Consider the following 22,958-nt stretch of genomic DNA (forward strand, 5'->3'; position numbering starts at 1 on the left):
TCAGAGTTTGGAAGTCTCTACGTCTGCCTGTTCTTTCTCAGGTTCAGTTTCATGGTGAGGCTGGTGAAAGTCAATGAAGAGTTTGAAGACTAGAACACCAAAAAGGCTTCCAAGAACTGGAGCTGTGACTGGGATCCACCACCAGGAATGATCAGCCCTAAAATGAAACACAGAAGAGGCAGCTGGTGAGCCCTGCCACCATATCCTGCTGGGGCAGAAGTGAGCAGAGGAATCTGTCCCACTCCAGGCACTAAGCCTACAATTGGCTTAGACAAATTTGCTGTACCCCCCCCATATCTGCTGGAGGGAAGGTCGTTTTCCCCATCAGCCTGGAAAGGTGGCTCCACACTGCAGGTTTCTTGTTCTCCAAAAGAAATGGACTGTGTGGTCTTGGTGAGTGAGACTCTCAGACACATATAGGCATTTTGCCTCCCTGTTTCCAATAAAATCTGTGACTCCTCTACTGAACTCTCAAATATATTTTCTGGGAATTTAAGGAAAGTAGGCATCCAGGACAGGAGATTCTGGCAATGATTTCCCCATAGGAAAAGCCATAACATAACAACATCTTACTAGGTAGAGGAAGGCAAAGTTTCATGTCCAAATTCAGACCCTAAATTTAGGAGACCTGTTCAGCAATTCACCTGCATTCAGGTGAGCTGCATTCTGGCTCTCTGCGCACTGAAAAAAACCAGCTGTGTCTCCAGTGAACAGACAGACAATTTGGTGCCCAAACTGAGGTATCTTGAGTGTCAAGATACCTCCATGATCTCCATGCTGGAGAATCAGTGTACTCCAAATTTTGTGTACATAATACACAAGGCTCCTGCAGGCACAACCCTCACACTCTGCAGTGATAACCATCACTTGGTCCAGAGAAAAAAGGCTTCATGACACATTTTATCTTGTGCTTATCTCCTCCCCTAGCAAGCTGAGACAGGTGAGAGCAAAACAGGTCACTCACGAGAAGACTTTCATTCCCCAGCCAGCCACTGCCGTGAAGATCCGTGGGGGCAGGTCCCTGGAGGGGTTTATGGCATAGCCTGTGTTCAGCCCCATTCCCAGACCGATGCCCACGACCAGGGTACCCGTGAGTATGGGCTGAACGCCTTTGACGGCTCCGTTTTTCTCATCGTGGATGACTAGAATACCCAGCATCAGCATAACTGTTGCTGTAAACTGTGGGAGCAGAAAAGGGAGAAGAACATGTCAGGAGAGAGAATGGGGATGGTTGAAAGATCCTGCTCAGCAGAGCAGAAGAGACTTCCCAGAATGAAAGGGCAGATGAGATTCATGGTCTAATCGAGGCAGGAGGGACCCAAATATTACTCCCTCCTCACAGGTGGACTGAAGAAAATTCTTTTCTCAGCAAAAACCTCATCACCAAGACTGATACAAACTTCTCAGCTATGTCATCTCTCTCTATCTTTCAAGTCAGGGAAATGGGTTATTTTAAGTACATTCTGCCTAATAAGAGCGGAGCCATAACAAAGAGACACAAGAAAAACCTGATCACCTCTAGAGGAAGTGATGTTTTGTACAGCCTGTGTGCAGATAGCAGATTCCCATCTAGGAAACTGAATTTCCCATCAGTGACTACATAGCTGCCATTTGTAGATTTGCAGTGCCCAGGACATCAAGAAGTATAGTTTTGATAGAGATGATGACACCTGTCTCTTTCTGCTTCAGAAAATGCAGCTGGAGAGACTTGGACTGCTTGCACAGACACCAGCAAAAACAGAAAACCAGAAACTGCAGCTTTTGGCAAGGTGCTGTCACTCTTATTTTCTTTCTTTTGCATCAAGGACACTTCTCCATAGAAGGCTGAAGGGATCCACTCCCCACCTCTAGGCTCTTCCGCCATCCTCTTCATCATGCCCAGGCAGGAGTTTTATCAACTCAAATCACAAGCTTCCAAAGATTTGCATTGGAAGTGAATTTTCCTTCCCTAATGTCTCAATGCCCCACATCCCCACAAAGAATCCCTTTCCTATTTCTGGGCATCTGGACACTGCACTGTAAGCTAGGAATCCACTGCACACAGTCTCAATGGATCTGTTCAAACACAGAGTTCAGTCCAATGCTCATGTGGAGACAGTCCCAGGCTCTCTGTGCTGGGGAGAGGCAGCCCACACAGCTGCTGAGGAGCATGGAGAGGGTGTACAACCCAATAATGAAAGGAACAGTTCAGCCCAGAACCCAGAGGAGGTGGCTGGTGATATAGCTCAGCTTCTCACTTTTCACTGCTTGAACAGCATGCAGGGAAGTTGTCTGGAGAGCCCCTAGACCAGGCTTCATGTATTGGGCTCTGGTCAGAACCCTTTAGGCTTGCTCAGCCACTAAGGTGCCTTGGATCTTACCTTTCAGACACCTGCCTGGATGCTGGGCTCCTTGGGAAAAGAGGTTGTGGTTGTCTGTGCATGTAGGGCTGTGGGGACCTGTAGCAGCCCTGCACCACCCACCTCCTTCTGGCACACCACAGCCATTCCCACTGACCTCTGAGAAGAAAGCTCCCTGCAAGGATACATTGGGAGCAGGGTACGTAGAGAAGATCATCGCTGTGGCAGTTGGTCCTGTCACTGTAAAGCTTCCATTGGTGTAGTGATAAATAGCATCTAGGAGAAGTGGGAATTATGGAATTTAGCACAGCATTTCATCCCACAGGACACACACACAAGCCCACTGTTGCAGCCAGCACAGACATCAGGGACAAGGGAGGCAGTGGAAGATGTGGTGGAGGTGACACACTCCTCGCAGAGCATGATCTCACCAATATCTGTTACCCACAGACTTTGGTCTGCACTCGCTCCTTACACCCACCACCTCCCTATCCTTGCTCCAGGAGCCTGGGGTAGCCTGGGTGGTCTGGATGCACTAAGGCCTCCAACCTTCTGCCCCTCAGAGACATGCTAGAGACAATGGGTGGTGGGTCCTCTGCTCACAGCTCAAAACCCCAAATGGCTGCAAACCTGTGTTCCACAGAGCAGTAGAAGTCCTCCCAGAGCTCCAGCAGCACCTAATATGTGGTAGTTCATGTAAATAAAACCCCTGCAGACCTGGAAACAAAATGCTGACATAATGCAGCTACTGCCCTTCTGCTGAAGACAGGTCTTGGAAATGGGAATGCCCTGAGTAAAAGGAGCTGTGTTCCCCAGGATGCGTGTATCCTTCCCAGAGGTGTAGCTGGGAGCTGCTCTGAACTTGATCTGTGCTCTGTCCCACCACCCAGGAGCTTGCCCTCCTCACCCAGAAATCATACTGGGTACTGCAAAAGGACAGATTTTAACAACACTGTATGTTGACTGAAATTATGCCTACGGCAACCTCTCTGATAAAAGACACAACCCTACCGTAATAGAGAGCAAAGACGGCGGCTGCTGCCGTAAAGGAGCCCAGGAACTGGCCGAATATATAAGCTGCAAGCTTTCCCACGGAGAGGTTTCCTAAAACACACTGCGTAATAGTGATGGCAGCATTCAGATGAGCTCCTGCAAAGTCACAGAAAAAAGAGGCCTCAACACTGATGCAGCTGTTTTGGAACATGTGACATGGTGGATGCCCCATCCCTAGAAATATTCAAGGCCAGGTTGGACAGGGCTCTGAGTAACCTGCTCTAGTTGATGTTTTCCTCATTGCAGGGCAGTTGGACTGGATGAACTTTAAAAGATCCCTTCCAACCCAAATTATTCTTTGGTCCTGTGCCCCATACCCCACAGTAATCACCCAGACATACCCAGAGCAACAAGACTCTCTCAGGTCAGGGTATTACTTCTGCACAAACACAAAATGATCCTTTCTCTCTCTACAGCTGAATCATGCAGGTAAAAAAGCTCCTAGCTTGTCTTCTAAGAATTCTGTAGACCACAGGCTGCCTCACGTGTCAGATATACCTCTCTTGGGAAGGTATGAGTTTACCTATGAATTTCTCAAAGAGCTTCTCCCTACTAAACTTAAAAAGAGACCATACTTCAGCACATTTTACCTAGCTACTGTTAGATAAGGACCTTGTTTTGATGGAACACTTTCTGTGGAGGAGGTTGGTATCACAATGGTGCTTTTGAAGACTAAGTGGGTCTGGGTCTCATGCCCTTGATGCAGACCACATGTGTTCTTCAGGCTCCTATCCCCAGGAGTCTAAAGAAAATACTTCTTTTTCCTCCCTGATAGGTATAAACTTTGAGGGTCAGTAAATGTTCCAGCCTTCATAACCCTCCTTCTACTCCAGAATCCAAAAGGGGTAAGATGCAGACACCCATCATTTCATCAAAATGCAGGACAGAGTGAAGTAGAAGCGCATGTACCACCTGCTACAGTCCTACAATCACAAATGGAATGGGGGCTGATCCCTTCTTAGACCCTCTGCTCTTTTGTGGGTATGGCCAGCCATTTCAGAGACCACAAAAAGCATCTTGTGACACAGATGAAGCCAAATTACTATGTCAGGAAGGTGGGAAGTTTGTTTTGTAACCATACTATTGCTGGCTGAGCTGAGATCCCCTCTGCACAGCCCTCTGCCCTCAACAGATCAGCTCCTTCTCAAGAATCACTTGGAACTGTGGGACCTACTCTCCTCAGTCCGCTTTTCCCAGGGTGTTTCCACCAGCTCCAAAAGGACAAGAAAATCAAGAGCTGACTGCTCCTGACTGCTCATAGGGAAAATTTTTCCTTTCCATGGCAACCCAAGGTTTGGACCTCTGTCTACTCCAACAGTTTAAGAGCAAGGAGTTGCTTTCAACTTTCTGCCCCTTAGGGCCCTTAATGTTTTCTCTTGGTGCAAATGAATGCAGAAATTGCAGAAGGCAAAGGTAATGCTCTTGTCACATGATGGATGCCACCTCATGGCCCCAAAACACCACTTCCCATGTTCATGTGGGGCATCTGTGCATGGGTGTGTGTGATAAAGAGAAAATTTGCATACCATTCCTTTTGCAACATCAGCAGTAAGCTCTCCTTCGCAATAAATTATTTACTTCCCCATGGGTCGTATCAGCAGCAGGTTTTGGGAACTCCCTGTCTTCCTTGGGCCATGTTGGCATGTCCCAAATGGGGAGAGCTGCTGAAACAGGCTCTGCTGGCCACAACAAAAGGGGCTGGCCAAACCTCCTCCCCTCTCCCTGTCCCACTTGCCCTGTCACAGCTCAGAACACAAGCTGGGGTCAGTATTCTGTACGCATGCTGTGCATGCCTTGTCTCTGGCCTCTCCTGCTCTTCATGCCTGGGAACTCTAGGACTGCTTTTTTTAGGTGTGGGCCCATGCCATAACACACCCCTCCACACCCCACTCCTCCTGTCCCCAGTGCACATGGCCTTTTTGGGACATGGATATGTCCCATGATGCTCACCAGATACTGCTCCAGCCGCATAGATACCCAAGGTAACGCCAATGCCAAATGCTATGTTGATGCTCAGATACTGACCACTGTTTCCTTTTCCCAATACCACTTGTGCCACAGAGGACAAGCCAAAAATCTGTGTAAAAAGAAAGAGAGAAAGCAGTGTTAAAAGTATTCTTGTTGCTGTGGCAGACTGAGCTTCTTTGCTGTTTTTTTCTGCAAAAGTAATGAGCTCCCAAAGACAGGAAGTCTCTAAGGTGTCAGAAGACAAAGAACAACCTTGCCCTGCAAAAAATTGAAGTGATACCTGTGATTGGTGCCCACCAAACCAAACCAGGCACTCTCATTATGGTTGGGCGTGGGGAGACAAAACCCAAACATTCACACCAAGAGCTGGGGCTCAGTGGGGGTCATTCCTGCACCCACACTGCAGATGCTTCTGTCTGAAACCAGGGGCATGAACTGGGGGAGCATCACCGTGGACCACTGGGAGACAACATCCAAGGTGGATGGAAGGAGGGTATTCAAATTCTTACTGTCCTTCTTTTCCTGGTCTGCAATTTAATGACTAAATATGTCATTTGGGCAGCACACAGCTATTTGTCAGACTCATATCTAATTTTGGTAACATTCAAGCAAAAGACAAGAAAGGAAATTCTGGTTTAATTTTTCCATTTAACGCGTATATTTTCAGTTTGGAAACAGCCAAAATTTCAGTGGGTTTTTTTAGTGACTAAAGAAGAACCAGGGGAAAAACTAGAGGTAAACACTCTTCAGCAGGAAAACACATATTCAAGACATTGCTCTGTCCTGAAAGAGAGAATTCTATTTCATGCTTTTGATGTGGTAAGAGTGGAAAAATCAGTTCTTTGCATGCTCTTACACTGAAATCTAGAGAAGGACAAGGCATCTCTTGAGGTTTCTGCCTCATAAACCACTGAGGGTTTGGAAAGTGTATCCTATTCCTTGGACTGCATTGATGTTTATCCAAGGTGACATGTCTTTCAAAGACAAGAAAGTCAATATGTTCTCCAGCACATAAATTTCTGCTTTGGCTTGTACTACTTAACTGTGATTTTTTTTCCTGGTTAGTCTGCCTGCATCCAAATTTTATCTCATGTGTCTGCTTCCCCTCACTGCTTTCATACATCACCCAAATCCCCTGTTCCCCAGAGAGGCTGCTCTTCTTATCGCTCTTGTAGACACAGACCACACTCTGTGCTCTGCACAGAGCTACAGCCCCCGCAGTGTGAGCCCTTCTCAGTCTACCTCAGCAAAAGCCCCCAAACAGTTTGTGGTATCCCCTTAACATCTGCAAATTACACAAATTCTGTCTCTGATTTTTCCAAAGCCAGATACAAAAGACAACAAATATGTAAGGCACAAATTTTGCAGGAGAGCACACAGGTGCAGAGAGAGGGTTGCAGAGGAGGAGACATGACTGTGCATAAACAGCACGATGCTGAAAAACGCCCCACAAGATAGGACACAAAATCTGTTTTTCAGCACAGATCCAAACTTCTGTTTTCTTCCTGTCCTCCTCTTGTCCTTTTCTGTCCTCACAGTCCCAAAACACCATTTGTTTCAATTTCTTCTTCCCTAGTCCTTGTGCTGCTTAGTCCTGCTGCCTGGTTCCTCTTACCAGCACTTCCTGTTCGTTAAACTGAGAGGCCCTGGGGTGAGTGTTATCATCCAAGTAAGAGCCATTCAGGCATCCTGGAGGTGCATCCAGAACACTGCCTCTTGCACTGAGGGCCAAGGTGCTGCTGAAGAGTTGGGTGCATTTGTTCTGATGCTGGATGCTGTTTGTCTTCAGCCTTTGATGGGGCCCATGTGCAGTGCCCTCCTTTTCTGTCTTCCCTCACATGGTTCAGTGAAGGAAGAGCCAGTGTGAGCTGCAGGCTGCAAAGCCTGCCTAGAACTGTCAGAGTGCAGAGTAAATTCTCCACCTCATACTGCTTACCTGACAGGACAACCCTGAAGTTGCTCTTTATCACCTGGGAATTTCTACTACCAAATAACAGAGAATGGAAAAGGCAAAAGAATTTGCTAAGTTGCTGCAGACGAGGCATAGATATCTGTACTCACTCTTGGGTGCAAAACTACCTGGGAGTGAAATTCAAAGAGCTGGATGTGCAAAAAAAATTATGAAAAGCATCCGTGCTCAGTACAGGCAGTTGTTGTCCTTGGAAATGAGCGCCTTTCTTGGTACAGAAAGCTGTGTCAGAAGGTTCCTATGCTTACACAAATCTTAATTTCCTCCTCTTTAAATCTCCAAGTACAAGTTATTTAGGTTATGCGCAGCCTTTGCATGCCAGCCTCTGCCCAGTCTAAAGTGTCTCATCCCAGGCTAAGTCCAGGTGTGGCAAATTGGCACAGATAGATACTGGGCCTTTTCAGAGGGAGGATCTCATCTGCTCCGTTGATCAAACACTCAAAATCTCTGGTCCCAGTGGGTACTTCACCCCCACCAGCCCCTACAGTGACTGCAAAACCTTCCTAATCCTCTACGCAAACATTTCTGAAGTAGCCCCCAAGCTCAAACCCACTTAATTATTTCTTTGTGAAACAGATCCCCCAGGCAAGGGGGCAGTTTATGTATGATTTACATAAGCACTGTTCGATTGGCATCAAGAAAATCAAAAGTGAAATCCTGGCATGCTTCACACCCTGTAATTACATTTCCTAATGGTGGGTTGTGGTTCTGGAGAATTTCTCTGGAAAGTTCATTACCCTGGCAACCCCGAGGGGAAGATGGATGAATGCTATTTTCATTTTGCAGCTGTCAGTGATAGAAGAGGCTGGGTCTGTTCCCCAGACAGGTTCAGACCCCCCCTCCCCCAGCTATACCACACCTCTGGCACAGCAGAAGGAAAAGCCTCCCTTCACTGTATGGGGTCTTCTACAAGCATTTTAGACACCATTCTTTGATTTTATTCCCAAACTCTTCCTCAATTTTCCCCTAGAAGAGAACTGAAAGAGCAACATATCCAGAAAGGGAAGTGGAGCTGGAAAAGGGTCCACAGGAGCACAAGTTTGATGAGGAGGAGCTGCAGGAGCTGGGGATGTCCAGTCTGGAGAAAAGGAGGCTCAGGCAGGACCTGATCACTCTCTCCAGCCCCCTGACAGGTGGCTGGTCTCTTCTCCCTTGTATCAACTGACAGAGCAAAAGGAAATGGCCTCAAATTGTGCCGGGGAGGATTAGATTGGATATTAGGAAAAATCTGTTCACCAGCAGGGTTGTCAATCTTGGGAACAGGCTGCCTAGGGAAGTGGTGGGTATACAGATATTAAATGCATATAATACCTTGGAGGTACTTAAAAGACATGTAGCTGTGGCACTTAGAGACATGGTTTAGTGGTGGCGTCCACAGTGCCAGGTTAATGCTTGAACTCTTAAAGGTCTTTCCCAACCTAAATAATTCTGTGATATTTTAATTCTATCTCACCAATTTCCCTCTCTCCCAGCACCCATCTCCCTTTCCCTGAATTACTTTTTTGCTCCAGAAGCTTTCTGGCAGAAGGCCTGCCCTCTGGTAAACTGCCACCCAACCAAAGCAGAGGGGTGAGCAGCAGCAACCAACCCCTGGGCAGCCCTGAGGATGTGGCAGGAAACCACCGACCTTACAAATCACTGCCTTAGATGGCTGCACACACACACATACACATGCACATGCACAGACTCCTCCTTACCATGAGGATGAACATTCCCAGTGCTTCTGCCAGCATCTGCCTTATGGTAAGGTTATTAGTCCTGAGCACCTTCTTAATCTTCCCCAGCATTGTTCTCCTCGCCTTCTTGCAGCAGCCTGCGCGGTCCTGTTGTGATGGCATACTTCACTGCACTGAGCCAGGTTACCCTTTGAAACTTGGCACCCTCTCTTCCCCCCCAGACACCTTCTCTCCTTTGGTTAACCATGAACAAGCCAACAAAGCAGCAGCTAGCTTCAAAGTCTTTCGCCCTCCCCTCCCTCCCCCATATGCCATCCTATAAAGGCTCTATGTTAGGGATGCACTATTTCTGTTATGAGGGCATTGGTGACACGGTGCCTCTGCCCGGGAGAGCCAACCCCAGAACAGTGGAGCTGTCAAAAGCCTTGATGTGCTCCTGATGCTTGTCCTTCTCCTTAACCTTTTCTACAGGAGCTGATCAGAAATTTTGGCTCTGCTCTGTCTTGTAACCCATTGACTGGTGGTTTGGTACTGGTTTTTTTAAGCAGTTTGGATTGGGACTCTTTGCCTGTGCAAGATATTGGATACTTCTTCTGCAGCAAGGATGCTCTACCTGGAGCTGGTGTGCTCTGCTGCCTGCAGCTGGGAAGAGCACAGTGCATTGTTTCAGGTGGAATATTTGCTCTTGTTGAATGCACCTGTGCATTCTGCGAGTGCCTTCACACTCACAGAGAGCCTTGCCACCAGCCACCTCTGTCCTCTCATGCAGGGCAAGGAGAAACCAACCTCAGCAAGGAGAGATGGCCCAAGAGATCTTCAATCTTACCTGGCTGCCATTGCAGCAGAACCACTGCTGTCCTGATTCCTCCTCCATCTCCTCATTCCCTCTGCCTATCTCCCTGCTCACCATGTGCTCTTACCTTTCCACGGTGAAAAGGTTTTAATACCTTTGCTTAATCATGGAAAAACCTATCCACTGAACATTCAAGGCCTTTTCCCTCAGGCCTTTTCTGGTTATTTGCTGGTTTTCTTCGCCTTCCTCTCAACCTGCTGCAGCTTCTCAGTGCGGCTCTGGAGGGGACAGCTCTGCAGAAGTGTCAGCAGCTGCCCTGATAGGGACAGGGTGCTCTGCTCATGCTGCCCTGGCCTTGCCTCCCTCTCCTCTACTGCGGGCAAAAGTTCACGAGCTTTTCTATCACCTGCAGGACACTCAGCAGCTGTACGGAAGACCCTGGGATTCTCCTCTCTGCTCCATAGATCATTGTATGTCTTGTGGCAGGGAGAGTTTTATGTACTGGGGTAATCCCTCCTCCAGTGACAGATTAGCTATTGACCTCAGTGAACATCTGGCTAAATATGCAGTAAATTACTGGTCTGTCTCTGATACTGAGGATCATTTAATTATGATGGATCGTAATCATGTTGCTTGCCAGGGTGTTTCTACAGCACATTTCTAGGTGGGAAGGTTTCTGTCCTGTGTGTCTGTGACCTGTGCTGTAGCACAGAATAAACCTTTCTAGGTCACTTCATCCCCTGCCCTGCAAATGTTTATTGGTGGAGGACAAACCATGTGTCCTGGAGCAGCAGGCTGGGGTGGTGACAAGACCCTCAGGTTTCTTCTGCTCATGGTGATTTCCAGCTGACTTTACATGTCACCTCAGATCCTTGTGTCTCCACATGCTGGAGATCTCACAACATTTCTTTGATGAACGAGGTGTCAGTGGGTCAGTGACACCCACAACTGGACCTACAACTTTGGTTTTTCTCCTAGACCTCAGGAAGCCTTCTAAGTGGATTCCTCCCCTGTGAGCAAACACTGAAGCTGCTGTGTATCTGATAGGCTTTGCCTCCTGCATTCAGGCATCAAATGTAGGCATCTCAATATTCTGAATCAGGCTGAAAAACAGACAGCCACTTTCTGGGAACACTGGGTTCTCATGGACTTGCAGTCTCCTCAGGGAAAAAATGCAATCCCAGTTTGCAATAGAAATCTTTGGTTTGGTGATAATATTTGCAGCATAATTCCTAATATTACCACCAAATTCTGTAAAACTCCAGCATGCTTCTAGGAGTGTGTGCTTTTATACAGGTCATTCCACAAGATGGCACTGAGACATTAATTTCTCCCCTTAAGATGTTCTGAAGGACTTCTCTGTGGGCTGCTGAAAATGTGAGAATCCCTTAATTTTGAGGTTTTGATGGCCATGTTGAGACATTAAAGTGACCTGCTATTGTTCATTGAAGTGTAAAAATAACGAAACCATCACATTTCCAAAGGTTATGTAGGTCAGAGCACCTCTGCTCTGTGAGTACACAAACACAAATTGTGTACACAAACAAAAATGTGAGCCTGTGCCTGAGTTTATAACAAGCAGAGAAAAATAGGCGGCTCCAAAGGGCAATTCTTCCTCACCTAAAATAAGCATCTGATGCTTGACCCACGAGTCATGCTAGATACTGGCACTTTCCCTCCTGTGTCTGCACACAGACATGGAGTGATGGGCTCCAACATGCACCCCCACGACCCCCAGGTGGCCTGGACTGCCCCTTCTCCCTGCATCCAGACATGATGATCTTGAGCAAGGGCAAGCCAAGTGAGTCAGCCAAGGGCTGGATTGCAAATATCTGCTGGTTTCCCAACAGCAACCTGCTCATACTTGCTCGGTTTCACTTACCCGCAGGGCTGACAGGGATCTCTGGGGTCACTAAATACTGTCTCCTACTGACACAGGCAGCCCCTCCATATCTGCTCTTTGGTGACCTGGCCACTCTGCATTTTAGTGATAATTGTTGCCCAACTTCTTCTGTTGTACCCTGTTACCAGAATTTGCTGCTCTGAAGATTAGACACTTCCCGCTGATTTTCACCCAAATTCTCAAAGACATTTGTCCAGGTGCAGCATTAGCCCATCACAGTAATGAGTTGACTTCCTTCTTGTGGGTGCTATCGCTTAGTGATCCTGTAAGGTTTGTTAGAAGAGCATTGGCTGCTCATACTTAGCTCCATACCACCTCCTGATGTTTGCTTTGATACCTTCACAGGCTGAAACTTCACTCAACAGTGGTCCAACAATGATTTTGCCATGTTTTCCACTTCACATTAGGCAGCCAGCTGCTAAACCAAACCCACTTTCCTCACAAAGACAGGTGTGCTTTTAGCACTACCAACAAAAGTCTCAGTTTGGAAAAGAAAGTTTTGGCACAGTCAATGTCCACTAACATTTCTGGTGTTGATATCCAAGGTAATGAAGAATCAGGAGAAGAATGCCCCTGGGTCCTGCAAGAGCAGCCCTGGGAAGAATGAGGACCCAGGCACTGCAAGGCATTTGGCAAGGAATAACTTCTCAGACTCAATTTGACTCTCAGACTCTGCACCCAGCTCATTTATCTCTTAATTGGGCTAATCAGCGGGTGGAGCATTGTCACTCCATTCGCTTCAGCACTGCTGGTGGAGCATTTTCTCCCCAGAGGCCAAGAGGAGCATAAACAGCTAAGCAGAAGGGCTGCTCACCATGGGCAAGAACATCTTGTTCCTCAATCTGACCAAATGAACAGGGCACTAAAATATCTCCAGTGCCCTTCAGGAAGCAAGACCCAGTCAGAGAGATCATAACAGCACTGGTATGACCTTCACTGTCGGGAGCAGACCCTGTTTGACATAACCTGGAGCACCTGCTCCCTATGGTCTCATGTTCCACACTCATGGTCTGTCTCCTTCTCTTCTCTATGGATGGCAAGCACCAAGCAAGTCTCACACAGCCCACGTGTCTCTGAGCTGATGCCTTTGCTCTCTGTACCACCACCCCCCTCTCCATTCCCAGGATATTGGCCTCCACAGCCTTTCAGCTCACCCATTGTCCCTTGCCCTGAAGCCAGCCAAAAGCTCATCACCTGCTCTTCCACACCAGACCTGCTCCAGTACTGAGTGCCAGAAATGTCAGGTGGAGGGACATGTGGAGGTATCTGGTCATTCATACACGGGCTCCTGCCTTGGGCAGGATGCTGCCCTGCCCAGGCTGCTACAGCTTCAGAGCTGCCACAGCTACAGGGCTACTCAGCGAGAGGTAATCCATGAGGCAGTGCTGTCAGCAGGAGCAGAGTTACCTGTCTTTCTTTGTGTTTAGGGACAGAGCAGGGCTCTGTGTGATGGGGTTGCCAGGGGTGGCCCCTGCCTCATTGTTGGGCAACAGAGTGGAACCCTCCTGCTCACCAGGAACCCACCCACCCCAGGCTGGGGACACTCCTCCTGCCCTTGTCTGACTCATCAGGCAGGATGAAGTCATTCTTAAACAGAGCAAAGCATGATGGTTTTTAAGGCACCCACCAGCTGTGATCTGTGAAAAGCCCTGGAAAATCTCCCCCACACACAAATATTTAACAGAGAGTGAAATGGAGGCACAGGAGTAGGTCAGTCATAGAATCATAGAATGTCAAGGATTAGAGGGGACCTTAAAGAACATCCAATCCCAATCTGCCCTTGCTATGGGCAGGGATCTCTCCCACTAGACCAGGTTGCTCCAACCTGGCCTTTGACGCTGACAGGGATGGGGCATCCACAGCTTCCCTGGGCGACTTCTTCCAGTATCTCACCATCTTCACGGTATTTTTTCTTAATATCTAGTTTACCTTTCCCCTCTTTCAGTTCATACATATTATTCCCTGTCCTATCACTACAACTCCTGACAAAAGGTCCTTCTCTGGCTTCCCTGTGGGCCCCTTCAGGTACTGGAAGGTTCCTGTGAGGTCTCCACACACCCTTCTCTTCTCCAGGATGAACAGCCACAACCTTCTAAGCCTGTCTTTGTAGGGAAAATGCTCTGGTCTTCTCATCAACTTAGTGGTCCCCTCTGGACTTTCTCCAGCAGTTCCATGTCTTTCTTATGTTTGGGGCACCAGAACTGTAAGCAGCAGAGGTCCCACAAGGTACCAGGGGATTTCCAAGAACATCCTGCTGTCTCCTCACCTGCCATCACCCCTCATTTCCATGACCATCTTGTTCTCCTGACCTGCCAGTGCCATGTTCCCCCTCTGCCCCTCTGTGTGACAGCATCTGCCTGCCTGTGCTGGGGCTCTGCTGTGGGGCTGCACAGGTCCAGGCACAGAGCAGCACCCTCTGTGGTTCAAGTGCTCTCTGAGCCTTGGGCTGCCTGCTCTGCTCTGCTTTCAATCCAGAGATAAAGGGAAAGCTGGGAAAGCTACAGGCTCACAGGACATCATCACCCTGGAGAGAGAAGCAGCCAGTCTTTCTCCTAGAGGAGAACAAACACCCACATTCTGAAAGGAGAGATTAAAGGGGAAAGGCTGTAGGCTGGGGCAGGAGACACTGGGTCAGGTAAGAGAGGTTTTGAAGTTGCAGAGTGTGGTGAAGCCAGCACACTGCTCTGAGTATTTCCCTGCCTCTGACTGTACCCCGAGTCCCACTGGCCAGTTTGCAATGGGTTGTCTCTAACAAACAATGCCACTCACAAAATCCCTTGTACTTCATCCCATACTGTCTTTTCTGCCACATCCTTTCCCCAGGCGCTCCAGTCTGGAGTGCAAGATGTTCTGTAAAACACACCAGCCCAGCATCCCCTGAGCAGCCCCAAAAAGCACAAGCTATTGTTAACATTCACAAGGAGAAAAACCAGAGCAGGGCCTGCTGACAATCACACAGCCATGCTCCCTCTGCTGCTGGGCAAGGCTGAGCCAGGAGTTCTGCACAATCACCAGGTGCTTAAGGTGTACTGCATCCATACTATTCTATGTCACCCATACTATTCTATGTCACCCATACTATTCTATGTCATCCATACTATTCTAGGCCATAACTCATAGAAGATATGCCTGTAAGCCTTTCAAGATATGTTGCTAAACCCACAGGCAGACCATAGAATAAGAGGATCATGGAACACTTTAGCTTGAAGGAGCCTTAAACACCACCTCATTCCAACCCCCTGCCATAGACAGGGACACCTTCCACTAGACCAAATTGCCCAGATCCCCATCCAACCTGGCCTTGAACAATTCCAGGGGTGGGGCAGCCACAGCTTTCCTGGACAACCTATGCCAGGGCCTCATGGTCCTCACAGAATTTATTCTTGCTATCTATTTTCTGTCTAGTCTTAATATCTATTATCTTAATTAGCTATTATCTGTATTCTTAATATCTAATATCTGTCCTCCTCCACTTTAAGGTTGTTCCCCCTCGCCCTATCACTTCAGGCCCTTGTAAAAAGTCCATCTCTTCTGCTGCCTGTTATCCAGATGTTTTGCGGGGTGAGGAGCTGACTGGTGACACTAATCATTGCCCATATGTGTAATCAGTGAATTACCCAGCTATCTCCCCCAGAACACCACTGTGCTCTCCCATATCACACCTGCCAGGGGATGTCTGAAGACCATACAGCATCTGGCATGACTCACATCAGTGCTGAGCAGTGCCTGCCCCGTGGGATTTGTCTCTCCACAGGGGGGGGAGGCCAGGATGTAGATGGCTGGGTCAGCTTTCCCAGCACCAGCCCACCCAGCCCAGAGGGCTGCTGCTGCTGGCACGGACGTGAAGGCATCCAAAGGAAACCCCGATAAGCTCCCAGTATCTCAGCTGTGGGGAGATGCCGCACATTCCTTGCAGACATACCCACAAATTCCTCCAGACACTGTCCAGCCTCTCCTGGAGCTCCAAGGATCCCCACAGGCATTTCAGTGCAAGTAGAAGTTTCCTCCAGCATCACCTAGGCCCCAACACCCTCATGATCCCCCAGCCCTTTTCCCTCTTGTGCTGTTTTGAGACACAGGAAAGAGGGGACAGGTGTGGATCTGAATTCCTCCCTGACCATTCCCACTCTTTCAGTTCCTGCATGTAAAGACATTGACCCAGAGGAACGCAGAGAAGCTGAAAATCCTCCTGTTGATAGGCCCTGAAAACAAGCCAGTTTTCCTTGCTCATGTAGTTTCCTGGAACAAGTCCTGGATGACACAAGTGGCAGCTTCATGAATTGTCCCACAGTAAGCACAGCGTTGTCATGCAGTTTATTTCCCTGAGCACAGGACACCACCTATCAGTCACCACTGACAGTGCAGACATCCCTAACCCATGGCAATTACTAAATTTTGTCACTGTCTTTTTTGCCCCTATGTTTGTTTTTGTGCAGACACTCAAATGTACACATCCCTATTGGCCATTTCCTAGTGAAGGAGTAACTGTTACACACCACCTTCTGAATTTTGACTTCATAGGAACCTCGTTCCAAATCCTCGTTATCAAATCAAATTATCAATATATAAACTTACAAGAATGGCAGAGGATCTGTCCCTCACTCCTGACACAAACCAGTTACAGCTCTCAGGAACTACCTGGGGTGTATTTGCATAGGACCTGAATGATGGGCCTCTGGCCACATCACAGCCCCCAGGCTCTGCCACGACATACAGACCATAAGAGGTCTGTGAAGATATGGGCAGTGATTTGGCACCTCAATTGCTCCAAATGCTCCAAACTGCAGCATTAGGCACAGGAGGTGGCTGTCTGGACCACACACCTGCAGGAGCAGCCAGTGAAGAATCTGCTGGGAAATATGTGACTGCTGCTGTGACTTTGCTCAGACTAACCTCAAACTGCTGTTCAGGCACTAGGCTATGTAATGAATGCTTAAAAGCCCTTGACAGAGGATGCTGAAGGTCCTAAAAAGACATCTAAATATCGACAAATTCATGAAGTTAAAAATCCAAGCATGGCTATAAACATAGACACCCCTGTATCACAAGTGGTTCCTGAACTGTGAATCATTGAAGATTGTAAAATAGTTCTGGGGAAGTACATTTGTTCTCTTCTACCACTCATATCACACTCTTATGGATCTTCTTCACAGGTCCAACCCATCCCAGTGACCTTGGCCTGGCTACCTGTGCTGTCCAGTGGAATGGGGTGTCCACCACTTCAGGACTTAAGTCAGAGGAACAGAAGATTAACAGAGTGTACTAGCTACTGTTTTTCAATTGATCAGATCTGACATGACAGGAAAATGGTAAAAATCAATTCCTAGCTCTACTGTTCACCAGTGTGAGACCTGAGTATCCACTCCAGGGGGTGGCCAAAACACCTTGTTCAGATTCAGCCTGTGGCAGGCAGAGGAAACATTTGCACCTACACGCAGGATGTTGTGTGTTCTTTGCCCCAACTGAGTGCTGGAAATGTCATCAGCTGCTGCGTTATCCTCCTCATTACTCTTTTCTCCACTGTGCAGTGCAGATAGTGACCTCTTCCAGTACCAGGACAGCCAAGGACATCCACTTCACCACGGTTCTTGTCAGTGGTCAGAGGGACAAGTGGGAGCATCCTTCATACCCGCAACAGGTCAAGCCAGCAGAGCAAATCCTCAGCTCACCAGAGCACTTGCTATAATGCCTACAGCAATGCAGCAATTCAATGGCATTTTAGATACAGCAAAAGCTTTACTTGAGGGATATCTATTGCAGTGTGGTAGAGCTTCCTTTCTCCTTCTCTTCAGGAGCTGGAGGAGGCCACATCACATGCGTCATTTAAAAGCAGACTTGAAGCAAAAGGCACTTGAAAACTCACCATGGGGAACGATCGTGCTCAGGGCAGTAAATAACTGACTTTGTCTTGTTCATCTCATATTTTTATGGCCTTTTCTGTTTGTACAGTGCTTCACAGGAGGAGAAGGCAATCTAGCAGAGCAGAGCCTGCACTCTGCTCGCCTACCTCCTCCCCTGTGCAAGCACCATCGCCCCTCCTGTGCTTTCTCTTCTGCTCAGCTCCACGGAATGGTCGCTTTGGATGCCACACCACCACACTGCAGTCACACAATACTGTCAGCAAGGGCCTGGGCAAGAAAAATACTGCCAGAGCACCAGGGGCATTGCAGCACCCCTGGCCACATTCCCTCCTCTGTGCCTGGGGTGAGAGCTTGCACCCTCCTCCCTCCTGGTCAGTCCAGTGCCTGATCCATGGGATCTGGGAGCTGTAGTGTAGTAGGGAAAGGAGTGTCAGAGCAGGGTCTCACTCCCTTGCAAGTGCCATGGGGTTTGCCATGGACCATCCTGGGAATTTAGGACATGAACAAGATCCTCTGGGCTCACAGGATCTCTTTTAAAGCCTGCATTGGCAATCATGTGAGAAGCAGCAAAGGGGAAAATTTACAATCAGTTATTGTGTGGGACACAGTATATTTGTTGAAGACACAGAGTGGTATGGGAGAACAGAGATGGCTGGCTTCACCATGGTCTCCTTGGGCTGCAGGTGGACTCTCAAAGCATGTTTTTGTTCAGGAGCTTTGGATAAGTTCTCAATAGATTTTATTTCTGTCATACTATTGCCCCATGTTTTTTGGACTCTGACTTATTTGGAAGCACTGCCAAAATAATCCATCACAGTGCCTTGCACCCAAAGGCAATAGCCTGATGGAAGACATCATGCCCTGATCAACATCTGCATAGAGCAAGATATGATCCAGGAGTGACAAAAACATGTTATGTTCTAGGTTGTCAGCACTGAGGGAAAAAACATGTTCATAATTTGCATTTGTTGATTTCACACTTGCTAACAGGATGGCAAGACTGAGCAACATGGAGCAACTGAGATTAATGGATCCTGATCATCTTTAAGCTCTCAACAGACTGACCCTAATCCATAACCCAGGGTCAAAGTTGTCGCTATGGAACACGAAGGAACACAGGTGCACACCGCTGCTCTCAAGGTGAAGAGCAAAAAGGGGGCAGTTTATTTTCTGACTCCAACATATATAGTTTTCCAAAAGTGACAGTGGATGGGAGGGTGACAGTGCCACCTCTCCAATGACACTGGACAAACCAACAGTCCATCAAAGTTCTCTTCCTCCATAAAGGAATGCAAAACAATGTGCTATTTACAGAAAGTGTGTGAGAAAGTTCTCTAAAAGAATGTCAACATCAGAAGGCTTAGAAAATCTTAAAAAATCAGGGCGACACAAAGTTTACATTATTCTGAGTTTTGTGTCAGCTAATTCAACACCTGTCTACTTATTGAAATGAAGATACTGTCCTGAAGGTCCTGAAGAAAGCATTCCTGATACCTTAAATTTCTTCCTGCCTGCTGACAACCCATAACTGTGAAGAAAACTGCAAATCCCGTGGAAAAGTCCTACAGTATCAGCTGGTGGTCGACTTGGATGATCACATGTAAGGAAAACGGTGCTCCCATGGGCAGTGTCCTACCCAGCCTGTCCAGAAGGAGTTTGTCCCTCACAGATGCTCTCTGGGGAGTTGCTGGGTAGTTGCAGTTGCTGCAGCACCCAGAGGTTTAATCAGAGGTTTCCCTGTCAAGCGCTGACCTGTCTTGCCAGATCTGTCCTGCTCAGCTTTCAGCACATGATAGGATCACAAGCCAAGGCAAACGTAAGCAAGGGACAGAAACAGAGGATAGAGATCTCCAGTACGCAATTACACACATAACGATGTTATGTTATGCACAAAGGTGCATGAAATATGTTTGAGGAAAAAAAAAATCTGCATAGATAGGAGAGTTGCTCATAGTCCAGGATATTATCAGATCTGGGAAAATGTCATGTGAGTGAGTCACTGGAACATCAGTCAATTGCCGTCTACAGAAAATGACACAAAATTGGCTGTTGTAGTCCCTCTCCTGGATTTGTATTTCCTTTTCATAGTTTCTATAAATGATTGACTGAAATGTGCTATGGACTGCTCTCTTGCATTACAGTTACCTCCCTACTACCTTGCTCCAGTCCAGTCCTTCCTCCCTTTCAGTAAAACATATTTTAATCAAGTATCTTTTTCAGATGATGGTTAGAGAGTAAACAAAGGCCCTTTGAAAAAATGTTTTGCATATTCCTGCCACAGCAGCTCTCCAACCAACCTGCCAGCGTGGTTGTAGCCTTATGCCAAGGAGGGACACCAAATGTGACTGATCTAGCAAGTTTATATGTGCCCCATTCCTTCAGTAGCTGCTGTTACTATCTCACTTCCCCCGCATTTAGCACCTGAAAAATTCAAAAGCTGGTGATCTGCAGATCAAGACTCTGTCACAGAAGGCTTGTAAATCAGAGAGGGTGCCTTTAGCCCCAGCTAGAAGCCAGCAGCCAGACAGCAGGGATCCCACAGCACTGGTAGCACCCTCAACACAGAGGTCTTGTCTGGATCTCTGCTGCAGGAGGGGTCCCTGCCCTGAGCCCTGTGCCTGGCTGGCCTCAGACAGGCAAGGACTTTCACAGCAGGACAGCTCCTGGCTTAGCTCCCATTCCAACCACCCCAAAAGGGCAAGGGTAGAAACAGAGGAATCAGGGGGGGAAAAAGGGGGAAACGAGAAGGATTGTCTGGGGAAAAACTGGGAAGCAGGAGGGCCCTGTGCCCAGACTCACTGTGGAATGGTTTATGCAGCACAACACATCAATAAACCTGGGCTGTGGTGGGCTCCCTCTGAATCTTGGGCTGCTGTGAGCTGCCACCACATTCCCAGAGAGCAGCACAAACCACCACCACCCCCTGTTTGCAAAGGTCCTGCTAGCAGGAAACAAAACTGCCTAAAAGAGCCTGCAGCTTCAGGGTTGAGGCTGCCCTCAGTGCTTCTTCTTGGAGCAGCATTGAGCTCTACTCTCCTCTGCAGGAGGAAGAGCCTGTGTGGGGGCAGCCACACTGTGTGGAGCAAAACCTCCCCATAGGTAAAAGCCATCAGAAGCCTCCCTGCCTCCCAGTGAGCCTCCACGAGGTTAAAAGGAGAGCTCTACATGTGTGTCTGCACGTGTGCCTCTGTGAAAAAGCAAGGGAGAGACTGACTTCTGCAATGAGCATTTCAAGCAAAACAGTATAATTACACATATTTTTCTCCCATGAGCAGGATTGGGAGCTCAGCATGTAACATCTGTTGCTTAATGCATTCCTAGATAGCACACAGATATGCTGATAGGCACCACTTAAGAACCAAGATAGCAAAGAACAGAAAGTAATGATTGTAGTTACATAGAGAACAGGTCAGATCTAAGTGTGACTTTAAAGCAACCTGGTTTCTACCCTTCCATTTATCATAATGAAAGTAATGCATATAGCAGTGAAGAATTTTAACAGCATTTTAGGGGCAATCCTATTAAAATAGCTTCAGAAAGATGACTTTCATTGCACGGCTGTACAGCTGTCCCTGGAAACTGCAGAGGGCCACATCACATGCCATTTATATCCTGAACTGAAAAAATGTCTTTTGGAAATGAAATACCTGTATGGATGATCTTGAGCTGTTTGAGACAAGACCAAAATTCACACCTGCTTCAGATCTTTGGCCTTCACCAGAGCACAACCTACCATGTGAAAGGCATGACCAAAACCAAGAGGTGGCCACCCCGTGCTTTCCACATGCTGGCCTCTTCCAGTGCACCATGACAGTGCATCCTGTGCTGGGCTAGTTCCTTATTCCCAGCTCCAAGAGGTGGCAGCAGCACCCCTGCCTTTGGGAAGCCACTCCTGTGAGAGACTGTCCTCGGAACAGGAGGAGGACTGACACCCAGGGGAAAAGGAAGTGCACACCCACCCACTCAGACAACCTCAGCATCTCTAAGCTGACCACCAGCTGCAGCAGGCCTAGCACTGTAGACAGCCATAATATCAGGCACAGGACAATGTATTGAAAAAAAAATTCAAACAAATTTTAAACATTTTTGCATCTTGCTAATTTTTTCAAGTTAAGAAAGAGGGGGGGAACTACTTTTGGGACTGAAAAGAGCCCTGAAACTCTTCTCATTATTCCCAAGGGAAAATTGACAACATTATGCATGACAAAAACCTTTGCAGAAGAATCAGCTGCTTTGACTGTCTCCAGCCACCTCAGAGACTAAAGGCTGAAAACAATTCACAGTTGTTAGTAAAAGAAGAAAGAAAAGAGAAACAAACTTGGTCCTTCTCTCATGAGCTTTTGTCTGGGACAAAAAAAATATCCCAGCAGCTCTCATCCCACCTGCAATGGTGAGACTTTCATCTGAGCACATCAACAAGCATGTGTCACTAAGCAGGGTTTTGTCACCTCTTTTTATGTGGCTTCTTGTGTTTAGGAGTCTCCTCCTCCTGCCATAGGATGCAAAAATATTTGGAGGTCTGCCTCTGTCAAAGCATTGATATAGCCCAGTAAATATAATTCTTGAAATTGCTGGTGAAAGACACAAGCTTTGGCATCCAGGCTTATCTTGACCTGGGCTGGTGTTAGTTTACATTAACAATTGCCAGTGGTCAAATAACTTCTGTATAACCTGTTCTGGCTCTATCTCTGTGTTACCATGTAGGGTAAAATGGCAAGCATTTTAGTCACTGCATAACAAGAAATACCCCTTTAGGATAATTGAGGCTGGGGAAAGCTGTTGTGCAACTTTTAAACTTTACCTGAAAACGACTAGGAAGGAGAAAGAGTGTAATGAGAAAAAAAACATAAAAATTGCCCCAAAGAGACTGCAGGCCTGAGGAGTAAAGAGCACCACTGTGAATTTTGTGCTTGTCCTGGTGGCAACACAGAGACAAGTCACCACCACCTCTCCCTCTGCCTGAGGAGGCGGGTGCCACCAGCCACAAGACTCAGCAACATCAGAAGGTGAGGATAGCACTGGAGAGGAGGATTAGATGCTGCAACTTTTCTTTGTTGCAGTTTTAAGAGCATTGTGACTAATAAGGATTTTTCGGTATTACTCTGGGTTATAAGTGTTAGCATCATTGCAACTGGACTAATAATAAATTTATTATCTCTTAAGTTAATATTTTAATAAAACCTTTGGCTCTGTATGAATATAATGTATTCAATCTTGGCACATAACAATATTTTAAGCATAGCATGACAGAAGCTGTCAGAAACCCAAGCTGATTGCCAGGCACTAGCGGAGCAGAACTGAGAAAACCTCTCCAGACAGTGGCTTCAAAGACAGGAGTGAACCCTGCACAAACCTTCTCCCTGTAAACCCATCCCACCTGTTGAGCTGTTTGAGGA

At 47.5% G+C, this 22,958-nt stretch overlaps 1 protein-coding gene across 1 annotated transcript; it reads right to left on the minus strand.

Moving 5' to 3' along the window:
- On the minus strand, positions 1-10,267 carry LOC311165571 (aquaporin-7-like; the record flags this gene model as incomplete). Its single annotated transcript, XM_084225646.1, has 7 exons — positions 1-157; positions 965-1,179; positions 2,497-2,615; positions 3,351-3,488; positions 5,343-5,469; positions 9,027-9,152; positions 10,205-10,267. 7 exons carry the CDS (start codon positions 10,265-10,267, stop codon positions 1-3), a joined length of 945 nt encoding a protein of 314 aa, XP_084081772.1.
- Between the last annotated feature and the right edge of the window lie 12,691 nt (positions 10,268-22,958).

Source organism: Fringilla coelebs, assembly GCF_963513975.1.
Source record: "Fringilla coelebs genome assembly, chromosome: Z".
Lineage (NCBI taxonomy): Eukaryota > Metazoa > Chordata > Aves > Passeriformes > Fringillidae > Fringilla > Fringilla coelebs.